Source organism: Salmo salar, unplaced genomic scaffold (assembly GCF_905237065.1).
Source record: "Salmo salar unplaced genomic scaffold, Ssal_v3.1, whole genome shotgun sequence".
NCBI classification, from domain to species: domain Eukaryota; kingdom Metazoa; phylum Chordata; class Actinopteri; order Salmoniformes; family Salmonidae; genus Salmo; species Salmo salar.
In genome coordinates this window covers 138,082-163,756 of record NW_025549165.1, presented here as the reverse complement: position 1 = coordinate 163,756, position 25,675 = coordinate 138,082, and the positions used below count along the sequence as shown (strand labels likewise).

At 45.2% G+C, this 25,675-nt stretch overlaps 1 protein-coding gene across 1 annotated transcript; it reads right to left on the bottom strand.

The window, feature by feature from the left end:
- Positions 1-1,598: 1,598 nt before the first annotated feature.
- LOC106572957 (transketolase-like) lies at positions 1,599-18,661 on the bottom strand. Its single transcript, XM_045713069.1, is given in 14 exon segments — positions 1,599-3,020; positions 3,142-3,261; positions 5,492-5,672; positions 6,211-6,293; positions 6,296-6,340; positions 6,457-6,613; positions 9,557-9,721; positions 9,819-10,015; positions 10,541-10,668; positions 10,773-10,964; positions 12,153-12,250; positions 12,411-12,524; positions 12,707-12,761; positions 18,410-18,661. Coding segments are annotated over 14 exon segments (1,815 nt in total). The 5' UTR covers positions 18,517-18,661; the 3' UTR covers positions 1,599-2,847.
- Positions 18,662-25,675: the final 7,014 nt, after the last annotated feature.

The following is a 25,675-nucleotide window of genomic DNA, read 5'->3' as shown; positions in this document are numbered from 1 at the left end:
TGCTCAGGTATAGCTGAATCCTCTAATTCGAAGGGGTGTCCACATACTGCTGTCTGGGTGTAGACAGGGTATGTTCCAGGGCATCTGTATTGCAGTGTCCACGTCTGGGTGTAGAGACAGGGTATGTTCCAGGTCATCTGTATTGCAGTGTCCACATACTTTTGACCATGTAGTGTACTATTCTCCTCCCCTCTCTGTCATTACAGAGTCACTACAATGTTGTGGATACCATCCTCAGTTAATACTATATCTGCATCTGGACAATCAAGACAGCTTAAATTTTTCTAAATACATTTTTTTATTTTATTTTTTAAAGCTATTTAACTTTTACATTGAAAATGTGGAGCTTAAAAATCGAGATCTGTAGGACAAAAATTAGAAATCCTTTAGATTAAAATTTGAGGCAGCAAACTGTGAAAGGGGCGTAGACTTCCACTAGGCCCCGTCTTTTACCTAAAATGTAATCCCGCTTGATAGTAAAACAAAGGCAATTACTTTTAAAAAAATGTGTAAATGCAAAGGTGCCCATGTACCTTCTCATACTTCAGATTGCCTCCTGGAGACTTCGAACGGCTTAGACTAACTTCTACACAGTTTTTTTTTTTAAAACGCAACAACTCCCAAAGATTTTAGTGAGTTAGTTCATAAGGAAATCCTGTCGGCACAGTCAGCGCTGGGAAGAAAAGACATGCATCTGTGGGGATATGAGTTCATGAAGAGATGTCAGAACAGAGTTGGTGTGTAACGTTTGCTGCTAACCGCCAGGGAAATTAACGTGAGCGTCAACGTGAAGCAAATTGTGCAAATTAGCTGGGTGACATTGTAATTGCTACTCTTTCTCCAATACTTTTTACAGGAAAACATTGCACCTGTAAAGTAGCCTAAACCCAAACTGCAATCCAGTGTATTGGTGTCTTCACAAGGTAAAATGTATTCTGGTGGCCAGATATAAAACCTTTACTGTTTACCAGTTCCACTTGGTTCTGACTGGCCTGCAGGGCTTTATAGGGGAAAATGTGACGTTGGTCCAGATATATATATATTTTTTTAAGAATTAAGAAGATTCCAAACAAGTAACATTGGGTCAAGTTGTAGTTTATTATTTTAGCATTACCATGGCAACGCAAACCAACCAACCATTGACTGGCAGCATCAGACATGACTGTGCAGAGATACGAGAGGTCAGATAATACCCAGAAAGCAACACGAGCCAGGTCATCACCACAACCAGCCTAGAAGAACACAGTAGGTCATATAGCAGTTTAACGTTTACAACACGTCATTACATAGAACTCAGGTCCATTGAATGTACATTTCCTGCATCAGTTTCACTGCTAATTAAGGCTATGAACCATTCAGTTCCTGGTGGAGCTGGCATGGTGTCTAACAGCGCTACGGAGAGGTTCATTATCAAGCAGGCGGAACCATTAGAACACGTGGACACATTAGAACACGGGACGCAGAACCATTAGAACACGTGGAACGCAGAACCATTAGAACACGTGGAACGCAGAACCATTAGAACACGTGGAATGCAGAACCATTAGAACACGTGGAACGCAGAACCATTAGAACACGTGGAACGCGAGAACCATTAGAACACATGGAATGCAGAACCATTAGAACACATGGAACGCAGAACCATTAGAACACGTGGAACGCAGAACCATTAGAACACGTGGAACGCAGAACCATTAGAACACGTGGAATGCAGAACCATTAGAACACATGGAATGCAGAACCATTAGAACACATGGAACGAGATGAAGATGACTGTTAGCAGCTGGAATGTAAAAGAGACCAACCGAGAAACAGAAAGATGTGAACAGAAACACATTTAGTTTCATTTGAAACAGAGAGTTCAGCATCGTCTGGACGAGCAGAGAACACCACAAGCTCAAAACAAACCTCCTCCTATACCCAAGATGGGCCCCAGATCCACTTCCCTAGATCGTGAACGGTACGCCATATGGGACTGACCCCCTACAGTAACCGTCAGTCAGCTACATCACTAACATCAAGGGGGACTAGAAAGCAGGTGGTCGAGCCCTGAAAGCCGTGGAACCAGACCAATATACCACAGCTATGATCAAACATGTCATTTTACTGTTATATTAATAAACAGCAGTAAGACCTCAGGGGTTATGATATATGACCAATATACCACAGCTAAGGGCTGTATCCAGGCTGTACACTCTGCAATATGTCGTGCCTAAGAACCGCCCTTATCCGTGGTATATCGGCCATATATCATAAATCCATTACAGTTTAGCAGAAAACTAAATTAGACGGTTGATTAGAAGGAGGATGCATTAAGGTGGGTAAAGAGTTTATCTAGAAACATTACTGCATATTACCATCCACTTATCCCTCCCCGCTGAGAGCTGGCCTATTGGCTCTGCTGCTGCAACACTATACAGTACAGCAGGACAGAGCTGCACTCTGCCTTCCAGCCACAAGGGGCGCTAGACAGCCCTGTTCTGTTTAACACTAGTGGTAGATGGGAGGGAAGTAGGGGGTTTGAGACACAGAGAGACAGAGACAGAGAGAGACAGAGAGAGACAGAGACAGACAGAGACAGAGAGAGACAGAGAGAGACAGAGAGAGACAGAGAGAGACAGAGAGAGACAGAGAGAGACAGAGAGAGACAGAGAGAGACAGAGAGACAGAGAACAGACATGAAGTTGGTAAATGTGTACAGACTTAAGGGAAAGAGACGTCCCCCAAATGGCACCCTATTCCCAATCTAGTGCACTAGCCCAAATAGGAAACCTGGTCAAAAGTAGTGCACTACGTAGGGAATATAGGGTGCCATTTTGGGAGACAAACGATGAGACGACCACCGTCTCAGTTGGCGAAGGTCTGGCGCACGGAGTCGACGATGTGTTTGGCGCTGATGCCGTACAGGTCCAGTAACTCCTGAGGTTTTCCACTCCGTGGGATCCGGTTCACCGCCAGGCGGGTCACTACGATACCAGGCTCCTCCCCTACTGCAGACAGCACCGCCTCCCCGAGACCCCCTGGACAGAGACACAGGTAAGACGTTGCACACCACCCCCCCAGGGTTAGGGGGACCCCCCCCCACCACCAAAGGGTTAAACACCGGATAAGAACGGTTAGCTGAAACAGTTCACCACCCACCCTCTCTGTAGTGGTCCTCGACGGTGATGATTCTCCCTCCGGTGATGCGGGCGCTCGACACGATGGTGGCAGCATCCAGGGGCTTGATGGTGAACGGGTCAATCACACGGATGTTCACTCCTACACACACGCCAATGAGCACAAAGTCTCGATCAAATGGCATTACATTATAGGATTTCATTATTAAAACCATAGGGCCTATCTATATCCATTTGATACAGTTCCTACAGGAAGTACTCATACCTCTGGACTTAAGCCACATTTTGTGGTTAAAGTCTGAATTTTAAATGGAATAAATTCTCATCCATCTACACTCAATACCTCAAATGACAAAGTGAACAGGTTTGTAGACATTTTTGCCACTTTGTTGAAAATGAAATGAAATTTACATAAAAATTCACACCCCCAAGTCACATCTTTGGCAGCAATTCGAGCTGTGAGGGAACCAGTACAGAGGCTATATACAGGGTATTACGGTACAGAGTCAATGTGGAGGCTATATACAGGGTATTACGGTACAGAGTCAATGTGGAGGCTATATACAGGGTGTATCGGTACAGAGTCAATGTGGAGGCTATATACAGGGGGTACCGGTACAGAGTCAATGTGGAGGCTATATACAGGGGGTACCGGTACAGAGTCAATGTGGAGGCTATATACAGGGTGTTACTGGTACAGAGTCAATGTGGAGGCTATATACAGGGGGTACCGGTCCAGAGTCAATGTGGAGGCTATATACAGGGGATACCGGTCCAGAGTCAATGTGGAGGCTATATACAGGGGGGTACCGGTCCAGAGTCAATGTGGAGGCTATATACAGGGGGTACCGGTCCAGAGTCAATGTGGAGGCTATATACAGGGGGTATCGGTCCAGAGTCAATGTGGAGGCTATATACAGGGGGGTACCGGTCCAGAGTCAATGTGGAGGCTATATACAGGGGGTATCGGTCCAGAGTCAATGTGGAGGCTATATACAGGGGGGTACCGGTCCAGAGTCAATGTGGAGGCTATATACAGGGGGTACCGGTCCAGAGTCAATGTGGAGGCTATATACAGGGGGGTACCGGTCCAGAGTCAATGTGGAGGCTATATACAGGGGGGTACCGGTCCAGAGTCAATGTGGAGGCTATATACAGGGGGTATCGGTCCAGAGTCAATGTGGAGGCTATATACAGGGGGTACCGGTCCAGAGTCAATGTGGAGGCTATATACAGGGGGTATCGGTCCAGAGTCAATGTGGAGGCTATATACAGGGGGTATCGGTCCAGAGTCAATGTGGAGGCTATATACAGGGGGGTATCGGTCCAGAGTCAATGTGGAGGCTATATACAGGGGGTACCGGTCCAGAGTCAATGTGGAGGCTATATACAGGGGGTACCGGTCCAGAGTCAATGTGGAGGCTATATACAGGGGGTACCGGTACAGAGTCAATGTGGAGGCTATATACAGGGTGTTACGGTACAGAGTCAATGTGGAGGCTATATACAGGGGGTACCGGTACAGAGTCAATGTGGAGGCTATATACAGGGTACCGGTACAGAGCCAATGTGGAGGCTATATACAGGGGGCACCGGTACAGAGTCAATGTGGAGGCTATATACAGGGGCACCGGTACAGAGTCAATGTGGAGGCTATATACAGGGGGTACCGGTACAGAGTCAATGTGGAGGCTATATACAGGGGGTACCGGTACAGAGTCAATGTGGAGGCTATATACAGGGGGTACCGGTACAGAGTCAATGTGGAGGCTATATACAGGGGGTACCGGTACAGAGTCAATGTGGAGGCTATATACAGGGGGTACCGGTACAGAGTCAATGTGGAGGCTATATACAGGGGGTACCGGTACAGAGTCAATGTGGAGGCTATATACAGGGGGTACCGGTACAGAGTCAATGTGGAGGCTATATACAGGGGGTACGGTACAGAGTCAATGTGGAGGCTATATACAGGGGGTACCGGTACAGAGTCAATGTGGAGGCTATATACAGGGTGTACGGTACAGAGTCAATGTGGAGGCTATATACAGGGGGTACCGGTACAGAGTCAATGTGGAAGCTATATACAGGGGGTACCGGTACAGAGTCAATGTGGAGGCTATATACAGGGGGTACCGGTACAGAGTCAATGTGGAGGCTATATACAGGGGGTACATGGACCAGGGAGACCTGACCCTGGGTCAGCAGTCCTACTCTTGAGACACAATGTCAGGAAGCCCAATTACTGTCAAAAGTCCAAATTGGGACAAAAAGATCAGATTAGTCCCACCTGTGTAAACAGCCTATGAATAAAGGCCCTGGACACCGTTTGTGGTGTAATTCCCTGCCAGGCCACCAGGAGGAGCTCTTACCCTCGCTGGCCAGCTGGTCAGCAGCAGCCAGGGCTTCATGCAGTGTCACTCCAGCTCCAATCACCGTCACCTTGTCGCTGTCCGACTGACGTACCACCTTGGCCGCGCCCACCTCGAACTTCTCGTCGGGGTCGTAGATCACTTTCAGTTCTGGTCTGGTGATGCGAATGAAACAGATTCCCTGAAACATATATAGACAGACACAAAGAGGCAGTCCAGGTTTATTAGTTCCCATGTATATTTCCCATGGATTTTTTATAGTGGTGTTTTATCTACAGTGTGTACTGTATGTAGAGGCTATAATGAAGGCTGATGAATATATTCCTGTATATTCTGGTACCTGATATTAAAAACAAATCAGCTGCACAAAGTCATGTCTCTTAACAACTTCAGTTGGTACGGGCAACAAACTATTAAAGCTCACATTGTATATAGACTTATTTTTCTACTGTATGTTTGTTTTACTCCATGTGTAACTGTGTTGTTGTTTGTGTCGAACCACTTTGCTTTATCTTGCCCAGGTCACAATTGTAAATGAGAACTTGTTCTCAACTTGCCTACCTGGTTAAATAAAGGTGAAATAAATAAATAAATGTGGTGTGGATCTGTTGGTGTTATTGACTACAGTGTTGGGTTGACAGTCGCTGGACCCGGTCCGAGTCCAGGTTGGGGATAACTCCCCCATAATTCCCTACGTTGAATAGGTGTGTGGTTCTTACCTTGGTGTTAGCAGCCAACTCCACAGACCTCTCAGCAGAGACGCCGTCGCTGGGGTAGAACACAGTGCATGTTGGGATAGCGCGAACATAGCAATGTCCTCCAACGCCATCTGGGAGGGGCCATCCTCACCTGGGGCCAGGAAGTACAGTGTGATTGGTCAAAGGAAAGGGAAGTTTGATTGTTGGAGGGAAAGGCGGGACAGGTGAGATTTGAGACGCAGAGATCGACAGACACACAGTACTGACCGATGGAGACGCCGCAGTGAGAACCAGCCAAGTTGATGTTAGACTCCGAGACAGCGGCCATTCTGATGTGGTCGTAGGCCCTGGACAGGAAGGCAGCGAAGGTGCTGGCAAACGCCACTGTGCGGTCTCTCGTGGCACAGCCAATCGCCACGCTCACCTAAACAATTATATGGATGGATGTGAGAGTAGTGGTCTGAGGTAACACACTAAATGTATTGTAGATATGAGGTAGTAGTGGTCTGAGGTAACACACTAAATGTATTGTAGATATGTGGTCTGAGGTAACACACTAAATGTATTGTAGATATGTGGTCTGAGGTAACACACTAAATGTATTGTAGATATGAGGTAGTAGTGGTCTGAGGTAACACACTAAATGTATTGTAGATATGAGGTAGTAGAGGTCTGAGGTAACACACTAAATGTATTGTAGATATGAGGTAGTAGTGGTCTGAGGTAACACACTAAATGTATTGTAGATATGTGGTCTGAGGTAACACACTAAATGTATTGTAGATATGTGGTCTGAGGTAACACACTAAATGTATTGTAGATATGAGGTAGTAGTGGTCTGAGGTAACACACTAAATGTATTGTAGATATGAGGTAGTAGTGGTCTGAGGTAACACACTAAATGTATTGTAGATATGAGGTAGTAGAGGTCTGAGGTAACACACTAAATGTATTGTAGATATGAGGTAGTAGTGGTCTGAGGTAACACACTAAATGTATTGTAGATATGAGGTAGTAGAGGTCTGAGGTAACACACTAAATGTATTGTAGATATGAGGTAGTAGAGGTCTGAGGTAACACACTAAATGTATTGTAGATATGTGGTCTGAGGTAACACACTAAATGTATTGTAGATATGTGGTCTGAGGTAACACACTAAATGTATTGTAGATATGTGGTCTGAGGTAACACACTAAATGTATTGTAGATATGAGGTAGTAGAGGTCTGAGGTAACACACTAAATGTATTGTAGATATGTGGTAGTAGTGTCTGAGGTAACACACTAAATGTATTGTAGATATGTGGTCTGAGGTAACACACTAAATGTATTGTAGATATGAGGTAGTAGAGGTCTGAGGTAACACACTAAATGTATTGTAGATATGTGGTCTGAGGTAACACACTAAATGTATTGTAGATATGTGGTAGTAGTGGTCTGAGGTAACACACTAAATGTATTGTAGATATGTGGTCTGAGGTAACACACTAAATGTATTGTAGATATGTGGTCTGAGGTAACACACTAAATGTATTGTAGATATGAGTATAGAGGTGCTGAGGTAACACACTAAATGTATTGTAGATATGAGGTAGTAGAGGTCTGAGGTAACACACTAAATGTATTGTAGATATGTGGTCTGAGGTAACACACTAAATGTATTGTAGATATGTGGTAGTAGTGGTCTGAGGTAACACACTAAATGTATTGTAGATATGTGGCAGGTAGTATGGTCTGAGGTAACACACTAAATGTATTGTAGATATGTGGTAGTAGAGGTCTGAGGTAACACACTAAATGTATTGTAGATATGTGGTTTTCTGAGGTAACACACTAAATGTATTGTAGATATGAGGTAGTAGTGGTCTGAGGTAACACACTAAATGTATTGTAGATATGTGGTAGTAGAGGTCTGAGGTAACACACTAAATGTATTGTAGATATGTGGTAGTAGTGGTCTGAGGTAACACACTAAATGTATTGTAGATATGTGGTCTGAGGTAACACACTAAATGTATTGTAGATATGTGGTCTGAGGTAACACACTAAATGTATTGTAGATATGAGGTAGTAGAGGTCTGAGGTAACACACTAAATGTATTGTAGATATGAGGTAGTAGAGGTCTGAGGTAACACACTAAATGTATTGTAGATATGTGGTCTGAGGTAACACACTAAATGTATTGTAGATATGAGGTAGTAGAGGTCTGAGGTAACACACTAAATGTATTGTAGATATGTGGTAGTAGAGGTCTGAGGTAACACACTAAATGTATTGTAGATATGTGGTCTGAGGTAACACACTAAATGTATTGTAGATATGAGGTAGTAGAGGTCTGAGGTAACACACTAAATGTATTGTAGATATGTGGTAGTAGTGGTCTGAGGTAACAGGACAGACTAGGTTATGGCTACTCCTGGACTGAAAGATGGCTTCAGTCTTACTACGTTACCAGTCTCTTCAGCGAACATTCAACTCCTTGCCGAAGAGTCTGGGTTTTTCAGCTGGATTTACAGCAGGGTTGCTCAATGGAAATGACAATATTGTCCTTGACAAGATGTGGAGCCTCAAATTTAGAATTATAACAGTTTAAAAAAAAAAAGAAGCATGTTGTATTTTTAGGTTTAAAACTAAGCGGTTTTATGGTTGTATGTATTTACTTTGAAGTCAACTAGCTACTTTAGACAGACTGGTTTCATCTGGACAAACGGTTGCTTAGCAACTGATACCAATGTGTTCTGTGGAGGGAAAAAAAAACAATAAGATTTCCAATTGGATAATCATTGTGAGGGGATAGCGAATCAGGATCGATTTTCTTCCCCCATGTTCTCCGTCCCTCCCTCCCTCCCTCCCTCCATCCATCCATCCCCCATGTTCTACCTCTCCCCTTCATCCATCCACCCCCATGTTCTACCTCTCTCCCCTTCATCCAGTCCCCCCATGTTCTACCTCTCTCCCCTTCATCCATCCCCCATGTTCTACCTCTCTCCCCATCCCATGTTCTACCTCTCTCCCCATCCCCATGTTCTACCTCTCTCCCCCATATGTTCTACCTCTCTCCCCTTCCAGTCCCCCATGTTCTACCTCTCTCACCCATCCCCCATGTTCTACCTCTCTCCCCCAGTCCCATGTTCTACCTCTCTCCCCTCATCCCCATGTTCTACCTCTCTCCCCTCCAGTCCCCCATGTTCTACCTCTCTCCCCCATCCCCATGTTCTACCTCTCTCCCCAGTCCATGTCCTACCTCTCTCCCCTCATATGTTCTACCTCTCTCCCCTAGTATGTCCTACCTCTCTCCCCAGTCCCATGTTCTACCTCTCTCCCCGTATCCTTCCCCCTCCCCCAGTCTCTCCCCTCTCCATCCCACCATGTTTTGTTCAGCGATGAAGCACTCCACGAAGCGTTCAGGGAAGGCCTTGTGAAACATGTCAGAGAAGGTCGAGTTCTTCATGTCAGCGTCCAGAGCGACCACCCTCTGACTGGACTGACCCAGTTTAGCCAGGGCCACGCCATACGCCTTACGAGTAGCCACCTAGGGAGAGAGAGAGAGGGAGAGAGGGGTTAACTAACCGGGGCCCCTCTCTACGGGGAGATGGGGGCCCCTCTCTACGGGGGAGATGGGTGTTCACCTTATCCCCAATCTTGTAGTTAGGCGGGGAGGGCAGGCTGATAGGTGAAAGGTCAGCGGGGGCGGTATCTTCTTTAGGAAGCTCGGGGCAGATGGTCTTGTTGGGGTTCTGAATCAGAGCCTCCAAGTCTTTAATCGCCTCCTCGGCCCGGTCCTTAGGCATGGGTTTACCATGCCAGTACTCCATGTCCTCAATGCCTGGAGAAGAATCGACAGACTTAATGAAATAAATGTCAGAGACACAGAATAACAGGTGTAGACATTACCTTAAAATGCTCAATTAAAAGCCCTTATTAACCAACAATGCAGAGTTTAAATAAAACAAAGGGAAAAATCTTAACAAAAAAAGCGGTGCTTCCTCTAAAACAAACACACCACTCCTTGACACAATGACCACTTAACCCGGAAGCCAGACGCACCAATGTGTCGGAGGAAACAGTTTACATCTGGAGACCGTGTCAGCGTGTACTGCGCCCGGCCCGCCACAGGAGTCGCTAGAGCGCGACGGGACAAGGAAATCTCGGCCTGCCAAACCCTCCCCCTAACCCAGACGAAGCTGGACCGAATTGTGCACCGCCTCATGGGTCTCCCAGTCACAGCCAAGGATCGAACCCGGGTCTGTTGTCACACCTCCTGTCACACATCCTGATTGGCACAGACCACTGTGCCAATCAGGATGCCTCCCCAGGCCCCTCCCCTTGCTCCCCCAGGCCCCTCCCATACCTTTGAGTCCTCTACCCTTGAAGGTCTTGGCCAGGATCATGGTGGGTTTTCCCTTCACCTGCTGGGCCTGCCACAACGCTTTACACAGCTCCTCAACATCATGACCATCCACCACATACGTGTTCCACCTGCACAGTTAAAGAATTAGAGACTGGGCAGTATGGAAGAGGGACAAGACAAGAGGGGACGACAAGAGGGGACAAGACAAGAGGGGACAAGAGAGGACACAGACCCAAATGCTTCGCAGCGTTTGCGGTATACGTCCATGTCGTGTTTGAGAGGAGCAGCTTCACTCTGTCCCAGGCGGTTCGCGTCGATAATAGCCACCAGGTTATCCAGGTTGTAGTGGGAACCAAACGCCATGGCTTCCCAGACAGCCCCCTCCGAACACTCCCCGTCACCCAGCATGCAGTACACACGGTAACTAGGGGGATACAGAAATTACTTTTTTTTTTTTACATATTCGGAAACAGATTGTCACTCAAATGATGTTCAAGATGGTACCAGTCATTAAAAGTCTTCATTCCTGCACCTCTGTTTTGAATGTTTGGTTTCCGGTCGACCTATTATTTGGCCAGATCCGATAAAAGTAGATTTTCAACCCGGGCCTGATATTCTAAGAGCTGATTCAGGTTGGCTTATGGTTTGCATTACATTGTAACTTAATGTTTGAGACCAAGACGTGGCCATGGCTGAGAGAAGACTGTACCTCTGACAGAACTAGATTCATCTTCTGTGATCCCTCCCTGCTCTGATTGACATGAACCTACAACTCCTTGTTCCAGCGTTACAATTCATTTATCTCCTTATAGAGTCATAGCCGTACTGAAGGGTACTGGACGAGACGCAGAACCCCCCTTGATTAATCCAAATACATTTACCAAAGCCAGAGAGAATAACTGTCTGTTCAGAAAGAGTACACAATGCTCTTTTACCCTGACCTGTTCACGGACCAGGACGTGCTACCTGCCCAGACCTGCTGCCCAGACCTGCTGGAACCCGCTTCCTCCACTGTCCCAGACCTGCTGCTTGTTCACCGGACGTGCTACCTGTCCCAGACCTGCTGTTTTCTACTCTCTAGAGACAGCAGGAGCGGTAGAGATACTCTCAAAGATCGGCTATGAAAAAGCCAACTGACATTTACTCTTGTGTTACTGACTTGTTGCACCCTCGACAACTACTGTGATTATTATTATTTGACCATGCTGGTCATTTATGAACATTTGAACATCTTGGCCATGTGCTGTTATAATCTCCACCCGGCACAGCCAGAAGAGGACTGGCCACCCCTCATAGCCTGGTTCCTCTCTAGGTTTCTTCCTAGGTTTTTGGCCTTTCTAGGGAGTTTTTCCTAGGGAGTTTTTCCTAGCCACCGTGCTTCTACACCTGCATTGCTTGCTGTTTGGGGTTTTAGGCTGGGTTTCTGTACAGCACTTTGAGAATATCAGCTGATGTAAGAAGGGCTATATAAATACATTTGATTTGACAAAGTCAACACCCTCTGTGGGTACCCCTTAACCTTCTGAGAACATCACAGCTGGGTGACAGGTGCTTTGAGGGATAATGTCCAAGGTTTTGGAGGATGTGTGTGTGTGTGTGTGTGTGTGTGTACCTGGACTTGTCGAAGTGTTTCCCGGTGTAAGCCATCCCGCAGGCAGCCCCCAGCCCCTGTCCCAGAGAACCCGTTGCCACGTCAACAAACTCCAGTTTCTGTAGAACAGTTAGTCAAACCTGAGCTGGACAAAGTGCATTAAGGCGTCGCCAATGAAAACATTTCAAAACATTTTTTTTTGCAACTACAGGAAAAACACAAGGTAGTCCGATTCCCGTTTATCAGCTCTTCAGTACATTGGGGTCAGGGGTTACTTACAGGTGTGGGGTGACCCTCCAGGTCAGAGTCCAGCTTCCTCAGGTTGACCAGGTCAGCCTCCTTCACAAAGCCCGCCTCCGCCCAGGCAGCGTACAGGATTGGTGCAGCGTGACCCTGGAGGAACGCAGCAGCCAATCAGAACACCGTAAACGACGCAGAGGAGAGCATGGGAAAATGTAGTGCAAATGGAAGAGAAGCCTTGACAGGTGAATCGTGTGTGTAAAGTGTGCGAGTGTGTGTGTGGGTTGGGGAAGGCATGTAAGTGTGTATGGAAGAGCGCGGGCGGGCGGGATCACCTTAGACAGCACGAAGCGGTCATTACACTGGTTACGTGGGTCAAGTGTGTATCGTGGAAGAAAGCACGGCGGGCGGGATCACCTTAGACTGCACGGCGGTCATTACACTGGTAGTGGGTGTAAGTGTGTATGGAGAGAGAGCGAGCGGGCAGGAAGACAGAGAGGGGTCACACTGGATACGTGGGTCAGAGTACAGAGCGTGTGGAGAGAGAGACAGACGGACAGAGCGCGCACTGCAAGAGTGGTGGGGAGACTGGAGAGAGGGAGAGAGAGAGAGAGGGGGGAGAGAGAGAGGGGGAGAGAGAGAGGGGGAGAGAGAGAGGGGGAGAGAGAGAGAGGGGGAGAGAGAGAGGGGGAGAGAGAGAGGGGGAGAGAGGGAGACAGTCTGTTAGTGAAACATGACATCACAACCAGCTGTAATGGCAACCCAAACCACTCGTTAGAGTTGCATGCACAGTCGCAAAGTATTCAGACCCCTTGACTTTTTCAACATTGTTACGTTACAGCCTTATTCTAAAATGGATTAAATAGAAAATGTCCTCAATCTACACATAATCCCTCAATGACAAAGCGAACAGGTTTAGAAGTTGTACAAATTTAAACATGGAAATGCCTTTCCATCAGTATTCAGACCCTTTGCTAGGAGACTAAATTGAGCTCAGGTGCTTCCTGTTTCCATTGATCATCCTTGATGTTTCTACAACTTGATTGGAATCCACCTGTGGTAAATTTAATTGATTGGACATGATTTGGAAAGGCACACACCTGTCTATATAATGTCTCACAGTTGACAGTGCATGTCAGAGCAAAAACCAAGCCATGAGGTCGAAGGAATTGTCCGTAGAGCTCCGAGACAGGATTGTGTCGAGGGGCAGATCTGGGGAAGGGTACCACATTTTATTGCAGCATTGAAGATCCCCAGGAACAAAGTGGCCTCCATCATTCTGAAATGGAAGAAGTTTGGAACCACCAAGACTCTTCCTAGAGCTGGCCGTCTGGCCAAATTGAGCAATCAGGGGAGAAGGGCCTTGGTCAGGGGAGGTGACCAAGAACCCGATGGTCACTCTGACAGAGCTCCAGAGTTCCTCTGTGGAGAATGTGTCTTCAACTCTGAAGCATTTATTTTGGGCTGTAATCTGAGGTGCAGTTAGTTAACTAATGAACTTATCCTCTGCAGCAGAGGTAACTCTGGGTCTTCCTTTCCTGTGGCGGTCCTCATGAGAGCCAGTTTCATCATAGCGCTTGATGGTTTTAATGACTGCACTTGAATTAACTTTCAAAGTACTTGAAATTTGGGCACAAAAATACATCTGAAACATCCACAAAACGGGACCAAATACTTTACTACACAAGTGAATTTGTCCCAATACTTTTGGTTCCATAAAATGGGGACTAAGTGCAAAAAGTCCAAACGGTTCACCCGATTTGGATGAAAATATCCTGAAATTAAATCTGACAGTCTGCACGCCTTTTCTAATCTAAAGCGCTGGTGTACAGAGACAAAACAAAATTTCACTGTCCCAAACACTTGTTGCTCACTGGATATTTTCCCAGTGAAGACAACACTGATCACAAGCAGCAAAGCCCTGAACTTCATGAGGGAGACAGAGGCCTCATACCCAGGAGAGACTTATGACTCAGCAGGACAGTCTCTCCACAGTGAAGCCAAGCAGCGTGGTAACAGTTATTTGCAGGAGGACAGTGGTGGTTAAGAATGACAAAATCTGGTCGTTTTAAAAAAAGCCATGCATTGACTAATAGTATCGCCACTTCCTGTAATCTCATGCGTCGTTGACCAATAGCATATCTACTTCCTGATAACCTGAACATGTCAACACTCCAGTCCCTATGGGGTCATTCAGTGGAACGTGTAAGGCTGCGTCCCAAATGGCCATAGTCTTTAGAGTGCACTACTTTCGACCAGGGCCCCTAGGGTTCTGTATGAATAGGATGCCATTTGGGACGAGCTGTTAGTAGTGTTAACACATTATCATTCAAACAGTCACTGCATTCTTCACCATTAAAAACGACAACAGAATGGCAAAGGACCATTTAACCCACAAGGTGATATTCCAGTATCAGACACCTGCTGAAAACAGAAAAGTTTAGTCAGAGTTACCACTAAATACAAACAGCTGAAGCATTTGGGGAAATATTTAAAATTATACATTTTTTTTTTTTTTAAATAAAATAACACTAGTTTCTGTAAAAGCAGTTTTGATTCAGCAAAAACATCCTATAAAATGTGTTTAAAATAAAAGACAAAGCATTCTTACATCTGTGTAGAAGAGGAGCAATAAAACACCATGAGTGGCAGACCGGGGTTGCGTTCAATACGACAGAACGGTGTACAATGTTTAATAGAACGGAAACGGTACAGAAACAGCCAGTTGAGGCGTTATTATGGCGGCCCATAAGGTGCGCTGGACGAGTTCTACCAGTTCAGATAATCATCCTTATATTGACCCACCACACGGGAGGAAAAACGCACCTCAAAAAAGGTTGTTGAAGAACAGTGAGCTCCGTTTTGGGGGGGGGGGGGGGGGAAACGTGTCATTCCTTACAAATCTAGAAACATTGATAACTGAACGCACCCCAGGTCCACCTATATGCCGACTTCTAAAAAAATAAACAGGCTACTCTTCATTTCTCTAAGAAAAGCCTAAACCTGATAAACCATGAAGGTTATTGGATTTCATTGTGGGCAACTGTCTGAATACCAGGAAGTGACAAAACATTTTTTATTTTTTTGTATTTAGCAATAACAGGTTAGTCTTCACCATACTTCAAACTGGTTCCCTTTTCTGGACAGTACATGAGGTGTGCAATCACAGCCAGTCAGAAGGAAGTTATCAGTCTGAACTGAAGAGGAGCCACACAGGCCATATTTCTGGTTTCTCCCCGTTGTTCAGGATAAAGGAGCTGGGCAGGTTCAGCCTGCTCTGAGGTGGTCTTCATTGGCTAGGTGACGTTTATTACTGAAAACAGGGAGAAAGTGACACCAGGAAATACCCCATCTTATAACAGAAAACATTTTTTTTTTTTTAAGTTTCCACCTTTAAGGGAGATTAAACGTGTAAAAACAAGTTTAAGTGAGATCTCTTTTTCTGTTAAGTGATTTTAAGCTTTTAAAACATGACAAAAACGCAACAGTTTCTCTTCTCCAGTGGTGAAGACATGGACGTCTCATGGTTTGCAAAATGGATCAACTTCAAGCGCCGTAATGTTTTGGCATTCAGGTTCAATAACCACTTCTTCCATGGGCAAGCATGTATGGACAGTTGTGTTTAAACCACAGGGGATGCTGTCCAAAAATAAAATTAACTTGATTTAACTCAAATAGATTTACCCATAAACTGAAACGGTGCAAGATAATTAAGCATACAATATAATAACATAGCTATGTATTGTAGTAGTCAGTAACAAAAAAAAAAAAAAAATCAATGATTTAATGAATAGTAGCCTAGGCCTAATGGAAAAAAAACTCTCCTCCTAATCTATGCCTATATTTGGGAAGTAGACTAGACCGATTTAACCCATTAATACCCAACGTGGTGTTCATTTAAGCCAAAGGCAGCTTACGTTATCTAAAAAAATAAACACAACTAGGAAACTGAACTAGTGCAGAATCAGGGCTGGATACTGTTGATGTGGACAACTGGGCATCTCTGACAGACCAGGAAGTGATTATCAACAGGTTTGGTCCTTCATACCTGAAAATGATCATTTCCTCATTAGGGTCATCTTACGAAGTGAAAACAAGCCAAATAAACATTCTGGCTCCACCCACATTGTTTAATTGAAAGACCGGCCCTTATCTAAGCCACGGGTGAGGTTCTCTCTACCTAATGTTGTAAGCATTACAAAACATATACAATAAAATCTGGCCTGGAAAGATACTGTCTCATGAATTCAAAAAGGAATCTGCATTTTTGAGAACTACATTTAATTCTTAGCAACAGTGGAGTTGCTTTCGCCTGGTCCCAGATCTGTCTGAGCTCATACCAACTCCATAGTGACAAGGAGTTGGCATCACGATGGCAGACAGACCGGCTAGAACTGCTCTGGGGTTGACAAACTTACCGATGGGGACAACTTATTTTGTAACCTTTCAGTACTGTCCCTTACCCACACACTAACAGAATGTAGATTATATGTAACAAATGGCATATATATATATATATGCAATTTTAAAAGAAATGTCTGGTCAAAATGTATTGCACTAGCCTAAATAGTGATTAGGTTGTAATTTCAGGCACATAAAACCACAGTGTCCCCCCTTCTTTCTCCACACAGTGACAAACACATTCAGAATGTCATGTTGAGAATGAACCACTTCTGTACTGTGGCAATAACGGTGAGAAAAAGTGTAGTTCGACTCGGCTTAAATACTTCTCTGCAATGAGAGAGGAGCCCAATTTACATTTATTTACATCAATACCCCTGCGCTGCAGGTAGCTAGAGCAGAAGTCCATGACTCAGCAGATTCCAAGCTTGAAGAGAGAACAAACAGTTAATGTGGGACAGAAGCTCATTTCTAACCCTCCTCCCCACCAAACACTCATTCTTTAGTCAGTATTTTTACTAGGATGCTGTCTGGACGCATGGTGGGACTCAATCTTTAAATCAAAGACACAAGGCCACCACATAAGTCCATGTGATGTTTTACCTTTGCTAAAATGTTTAAAAAAGAAAAAAGATATTCCACATGGTCATGATGCCAGTGGGGTATTCAATTCATCTGATTCTGTTTAACGGATGCGAACCGGGAGGGACAATTGAAAAACGCGAAACATTGGAATGAATGAATATACCCAGATTCTATCTAATCAAAGTTAACCAAAAGCAAGGCTGGATGGTGCATCCATAAAAATGTACGGTCATTTAAAACGATACCAGTTTTACGCAGGATGTCTAGCTAGCAATATTAGCCAGCTACTTTAGCTAGGTAACATCGAACACTTTACAAATTACAATGTGTTTGTGTCCTTACCTTGAAAGCAGTGTATGGACAAGGAGACTGAACTTGTGTTCTGGTTACACACAGCCATTAAATATAGTTTCATGTGCATGGCTCAGTTGGTAGAGCATGGTGTTTGCAACGCCAGGGTTGTGGGTTCGATTCCCACGGGGGGGGCAGTACGGAGAAAGGAAATGAAATGTATGCATTCACTACTGTAAGTCGCTCTGGATAAGAGCGACTACTAAATGACTAAATTGTAAAAGTGTCAAAATGTAGAGCCTTGGTCCCATCACGTGTCACAAAACGTTACACCTGAGAACAGGGATAAATCCCTTCTACCGACCGTTTCTCCCCGTCTCATTACTGTCTGAATAAAATGTCAAACCTCAAACATTTTGAAGAATGTAAAAAAAAAAAAGTACTAACAAAGTCGTCAAATGTTAAGTTTATTTAAAATGTTCAAAGCATCCCGAATATAGCTGACCTGTGGTTTTATTTCATTCCCTCGTCTATGTAGAGGTAATACCAACCTCAACACCAAACTTCCTTCAAACACTGGCAACCCTGAATTACACCTGTAAAAAGGAAACGTCGTGTACTTGGTTTAACTAACTAACTAAACCAAAGATAACCAGCCCATATGAAATACAGCACGTCCACGCAGTTCAATGTATCATGTTAACTAACAAGATACATTAACTCCAACCTTTATAAAGTGGTTTTAAAAAGAAACCACTCACCCGGAGTTGGAGGCGCATGTTGCCTTGACGGAGTTGATCCGCAGCTTGTTAGCGATGTCTCTCAGCCCCTGCAGGGTCTTCTCGTCGGGTTTATGGTAACTAGCCATGACTGAGGTAAATGGAAACCGCTTGGCTAGAAGAGCTGCACAGCTTCGGTGTCGGTTCAACTCGGGAAGACTAGCTGAACATTCAACAGATGCTATAAACGAGGAGGAAAAAGGGGAATGAGACACAGGTTTTATATTTAATTATCCTGGACGCCGTAGGAACGGGGCGGTCACCACACGTTTTCATTGGTTGAGGCGCATTCTCATTCCACCACGCTCGACACAACGTAACCTGCGTAATTTAAACGTCATAACGTAACCTGCGTAATTTAAACGTCAGTGCGTACATAACGTTACGGCTAATATATTTATTTTAGTTGCAATATTATTACCCCAACCCAAAAAATTAACCATTCTAATTTAGTTATAGAATTACAAATACTAAACAAGCTACCACAAAAACACTAAACAACAAATTGAAGGATTACACATCTAAATTTTTGGGGGAGAAGATTTCCTAATCCTATCCCAGGTATTCCTTAAAGAGGTGGGGTTTCAGGTGTCTCCGGAAGGTGGTGATTGACTCCGCTGTCCTGGGGTCGTGAGGGAGCTTGTTCCACCATTGGGGTGCCAGAGCAGCGAACAGTTTTGACTGGTTACTAATACATCATGAGTAGCCTATAGTTGTCTAGCTCAACCAATAGAGGCCAAGTCTTTGAGTGCATTCATCCTCCAAAGATGGAGGGACAGTTCATGGCTTGATCAGAAGAAGGTGGTCAGGGAGATTGTTGATGAGTCATGTAGAGGGGATACACTGGGAACCAGTCTGAGTCATGTAGAGGAATACACTGGGAACCAGTCTGAGTCATGTAGAGGGATACACTGGGAACCAGTCTGAGTCATGCAGAGGGATACACTGGGAACCAGTCTGAGTCATGTAGAGGGGATACACTGGGAACCAGCCTGAGTCATGTAGAGGGTTCACACTGGGAACCAGTCTGAGTCATGTAGAGGGATACACTGGGAACCAGCCTGAGTCATGTAGAGGAATACACTGGGAACCAGTCTGAGTCATGTAGAGGGATACACTGGGAACCAGCCTGAGTCATGTAGAGGGATACACTGGGAACCAGCCTGAGTCATGTAGAGGGATACACTGGGAACCAGTCTGAGTCATGTAGAGGAATACACTGGGAACCAGCCTGAGTCATGTAGAGGGATACACTGGGAACCAGCCTGAGTCATGTAGAGGAATACACTGGGAACCAGTCTGAGTCATGTAGAGGGATACACTGGGAACCAGCCTGAGTCATGTAGAGGGTACACTGGGAACCAGTCTGAGTCATGTAGAGGGATACACTGGGAACCAGTCTGAGTCATGTAGAGGGATACACTGGGAACCAGTCTGAGTCATGTAGAGGGATACACTGGGAACCAGTCTGAGTCATGTAGAGGGATACACTGGGAACCAGTCTGAGTCATGTAGAGGGATACACTGGGAACCAGCCTGAGTCATGTAGAGGGATACACTGGGAACCAGCCTGAGTCATGTAGAGGAATACACTGGGAACCAGCATGAGTCATGTAGAGGGATACACTGGGAACCAGTCTGAGTCATGTAGAGCGTTACACTGGGAACCAGTCTGAGTCATGTAGAGGGATACACTGGGAACCAGTCTGAGTCATGTAGAGGAATACACTGGGAACCAGTCTGAGTCATGTAGAGGGATACACTGGGAACCAGTCTGAGTCATGTAGAGGGATACACTGGGAACCAGCCTGAGTCATGTAACTGCTGAACTTCTCCTTCACAGTGACCCACTTGGGCGATACCTCAGCAGCTCTGGGCACCAGAAAGCTCACCACACACAGTTCAGAGTAGTAGCCAGTGGTCCTCACTACGAGCCATCTGCCTCAGCCCTGCATTCCTTTACTGCTCCCGTTCCTGTCAAGTTTCAGGTGACTTTTCAATTTACGTTTTCAAAAGATCAGGAACCAGCATCTAATATGTAACCGCAGATAGAACAATGAGCAAATAAATCTCTGATATAACTTTTTTGGGGTGACTCGACCAAATTCACATAGAAATGTGTTATAGATATGTAATTCTCATTGAAAGCAAGTCTAAGAAGCGGTCGATCTGTTCTATGTGAGCTATTTCTATGCTTTCCTTTCTTATGTTTATTTTTTATGCGTTTTTGTACATCAGCTTCAAACACCTGAAAATACAATATTTTTGATTATGGAAAATAGCGGTTTGGATGGTACAATGATTTCCTGCACTAAATTTGCTTGTTTTGTCACAAACTGAAAATAAGCCAAACTATAATAATTTTTTTATAATTTTTGGGGGGTGATTTTTGCATAGTGCATCTTTAAAGCAATTCAAAATATACAATACAGAGAAAACCACATGTAAACAACGAACAAACATTACAAACAGTCAGGAGGAATACAGACAACAATCTAGCTGGTCGTCATAGTTACTACAGCCACAAATGGCTTAACCCAGCCAATTTCTACAATTTTCTTATTTTTTTACATTTTTTTATTTAACCTTTATTTAACTAGGCAAGTCAGTTAAGAACAAATTCTTAATTACAATGATGGCCTACCAAAAGACAAAATGATGGGGTTAAAACTAAAATAAATATAAATATAGGACGAATCACACATCACAACAAGAGAGACAACACAACAGGACATAAAGAGAGACCTAAGACAACAACATAGCAAGGCAGCAACACATGACAACACAGCATGGTAGCAACACAACATGACAACAACATGGTAGAAACACAACATGGTATCAGCACAAAACGCGGCACAAACATTATTGTCCACAGACAACAGCACAAAGGGCAAGAAGATAGAGACAACAATACATCACGCAAAGCAGCCACAACTGTCAGTAAGAGTGTCCATGATTGAGTCTTTGAATGAAGAGATGGAGATAAAACGGTCCAGTTTGAGTGTTTGTTGCAGCTCGTTCCAGTCGCCAGCTGCAGCGAACTGAAAAGACGAGCAACCCAGGGATGTTTGTGCTTTGGGGACCTTTAACAGAATGTGACTGGCAGAACAGGTGTTCTGCCCCAGGTGTCTTTCACGACTCTGACGAGCCCGAGGCAGAGGATATACGGCTCCCCTCGGGAACAGGCCCCGACCCCCGTGATCTGCGTGAAGAGAAGGCGGAGAAAGAGAGGCCGGAGGGCCGGCTGCCATCTGAGGAGTAGGAGGCGATTGAAAAAACCTCCGGCTCCCCTCAATTCTGCTCGCAAACATGTAATCTTTGGACAATAAAATGGACGAGTTGTTGGGAAGATTAAACTACCAACAGGACATTCAAAACTGTAATATCTTATGCTTCACGGAGTCGTGGCTAAATGACAACAATATCATCATACAGCTGGCTGGTTATACGCTGTATAGGCAGGATAGAACAGCGGCGTCTGGTAAGACAAGGGGGGTGGACTATGTGTATTTGTAAATAACAGCTGGTGCACGATATCTAAGGAAGTCTCGAGGTTTTGCTCGCCTGAGGTAGAGTATCTCATGATAAGCTGTAGACCACACTATCTACCTAGAGAGTTTTCATCTATATTCTTTGTAGCTGTTTACATACCACCACAGTCAGAGGCTGGCACTAAGACAGCATTGAATGAGCTGTATTCCGCCATAAGCAAACAAGAAAACGCTCACCCAGAGGCAACGCTCCTAGTAGCCGGGGACTTTAATGCAGGGAACCTTGAATCTGTTTTACCTCATTTCTATCAACATGTTAAATGTGCAATTTGGGGGGAAAAAACTCTGGACCACGTTTACTCCACACACAGAGACGCATACAAAACTCTCCCTCGCCCTCCATTTGGCAAATCTGACCATCATTCTATCCTTCTGATTCCTGCTTACAAGCAAAAACTAAAAACAGGAAGCACCAGTGACTATATCAATATGGAAGTGGTCAGATGACGCGGATGCTAAGCTACAGGACTGTTTTGCTAGCACAGACTGGAACATGTTCCGGGATTCCTCCAATGGCATTGAGGAGTACACCACATCAGTCATTGGCTTCATCAATAAGTGCATCGATGACGTCGTCCCCACAGTGACCGTCGTACATACCCCAACCAGAAACCATGGATTACAGGCAACATCCGCACTGAGCTAAAGGCTAGAGCTGCCGCTTTCAAGGAGCAGGACTCTAACCCAGAAGCTTATAAGAAATCCCGCTATGCCATCCGACGAGCCATCAAACAGGCAAAGTGTCAATACAGGACTAAGATCGAGTTGTACTACACCGGCTCTGACGCTCGTCGGATGTGGCAGGGCCTGTAAACCATTACACACCACAAAGGGAAGCACAGCCGAGAGCTGCCCAGTGACACAAGCCTACTGGACGAGCTAAACTACTTCTATGCTCGCTTCGAGGCAAATAACACTGAAACATGCATGAGAGCACCAGCTGTACCAGAAGATTGTGTGAACACGCTCTCCGCAGCCAATGTGAGTAAGACCTTTAAACAGGTCAACATTCACAAGGCCGCAGGGCCAGACGGATTACCAGGATGTGTACTGCGAGCATGTACTGACCAACTAGCAAGTGTCTTCACTGACATTTTCAACCTCTCCCTGGCCGAGTCTGTAATACCAACATGTTTTAAGCAGACCACCATAGTGCCTGTGCCCAAGAACACTAAGGTAACCTGCCTAAATGACTACTGACCCGTAGCACTCACGTCTGTAGCCATGAAGTGCTTTGAAAGGCTGGTCATGGCTCACATCAACACCATCATCCAAGACACCCTAGACCCACTCCAATTTGCATACCGCCCCAACAGATCCACAGATGATGCAGCCTCTATTGCACTCCACACTGCCCTTTCCCACCTGGACAGAAGGAACACCTATGTGAGAATGCTATTCATTGACTACAGCTCAGTGTTCAACACCATAGTGCCCTCAAAGCTCATCAATAAGCTAAGGACCCTGAGACTAAACACCTCCCTCTGCAACTGGATCCTGGACTTCCTGACGGGCCGCCCCCAGTTGATAAGGGTAGGTAACAACACATCCCCCACTCTGATCCTCAACACAGGGGCCCCCCAGGGGTGCGTGCTCAGCCCTCTCCTGTACTCCCTGTTCACTCATGACTGCATGGCCAGGCACGACTCCAACACCATCATTACATTATGCACTGTACAGCCTTACCTATGGACTGTGTACACATGGAATGTGGTATCAGTTTACTCAGTGACACCCACAGAACACAACTAACTCTGAAACCACTGTGAAATGAGCCACATTAGCTCACCAGTCAACCTACTATTTGTATTGAACATTCAGAGCTAACGTGGCTCATTTCACAGTGGTTTCAGAGTCCTGCAATAGAGATAAAATGCTAATGTTTATGTAAACTCTACATGTGTGCACAGTCCATAGGTAAGGCTGTAGAGTGCATATAAGTATGCCCCCAATGTAATTATACAGTCTAATAAATCCACTGTGGGATTTCAACCGTTTTTTTTCTGTTTATTGTCAAACTAATTAACCAATTATTGTAATTAATTATTGTATTTAATCTTAAATTATGTAACAACATTCCAACCTTGTTTAGCATTATCATATGGCACGATTCTACTATTTATGTCCGTTTACATCACTTTCAACGAGGGATGTTTATTCTGAAGGCAAACCGCAAATTCCACTATTGTGGCTAATCGTTATTGTGACTAGTTTCACATAGGTCGGGACAATGGGGTAGGTACCAGGACCAAGTTCAGCAGGACGGACAGACACAACGTTCAGATACACATTTATTATGTAGAACAAACATATCGCTCTGACTCTAAGCAATCATGTCAGTTGTACTTTATGCAACTTCTATCTGCAACGTAGGCGAACGCACTGAGCTATATGAACCCACCTCTGCCAATCGATTGTCTGTCTGAAAAGCCTCCGCAAATGAAAATGTGGTGGGCGACAGCCAAGGAAGGAAAGGAAATCGTTCTGGCAGACAGGAAGTGGTGAACACCAAAATCTTTGGAAATGTTGCCAATTCCAATACCCATGATGCATTATGGGATGATGATGGGATGATCATGATGGGAACATTAGTGTTAACAGCATTATAATTCTAGAAAATTATGAGAAAATGTGGAATTCACATAAAGTCAATGAACTGAAAGGCATCAAAACATTGTAGAATTGTTATTCTGTAAAAACTGTTCTTGAAAAGGCAATTTTTTTACAAATTTACAAACGATAGTGCAAATTGGTGGTAGAGTTAGTGAGTTGGTGTAATTGGTGCTAAGAGACTGTCTGCAGTCCTAGTCTCCTCTCGCTGCTAAGAGACTGTCTGCAGCCCTAGTCTCCTCTCGCTGCTAAGAGACTGTCTGCAGTCCTAGTCTCCTCTCACTGGAGACTGTCTGCCCTCCTAGTCTCCTCTCGCTGCTAAGAGACTGTCTGCAGTCCTAGTCTCCTCTCACTGCTAAGAGACTGTCTGCAGTCCTAGTCTCCTCTCACTGGAGACTGTCTGCAGTCCTAGTCTCCTCTCGCTGCTAAGAGACTGTCTGCAGTCCTAGTCTCCTCTCACTGCTAAGAGACTGTCTGCAGCCCTAGTCTCCTCTCGCTGCTAAGAGACTGTCTGCAGTCCTAGTCTCCTCTCGCTGCTAAGAGACTGTCTGCAGTCCTAGTCTCCTCTCGCTGGAGACTGTCTGCAGTCCTAGTCTCTTCTCACTGCTAAGAGACTGTCTGCAGTCCTAGTCTCCTCTCGCTGCTAAGAGACTGTCTGCAGTCCTAGTCTCCTCTCGCTGCTAAGAGACTGTCTGCAGTCCTAGTCTCCTCTCGCTGGAGACTGTCTGCAGTCCTAGTCTCTTCTCACTGCTAAGAGACTGTCTGCAGTCCTAGTCTCCTCTCACTGCTAAGAGACTGTCTGCAGTCCTAGTCTCCTCTCACTGCTAAGAGACTGTCTGCAGCCCTAGTCTCCTCTCGCTGCTAAGAGACTGTCTGCAGTCCTAGTCTCCTCTCACTGCTAAGAGACTGTCTGCAGTCCTAGTCTCCTCTCGCTGCTAAGAGACTGTCTGCAGTCCTAGTCTCCTCTCGCTGCTAAGAGACTGTCTGCAGTCCTAGTCTCCTCTCACTGCTAAGAGACTGTCTGCAGCCCTAGTCTCCTCTCACTGCTAAGAGACTGTCTGCAGTCCTAGTCTCCTCTCGCTGTTAA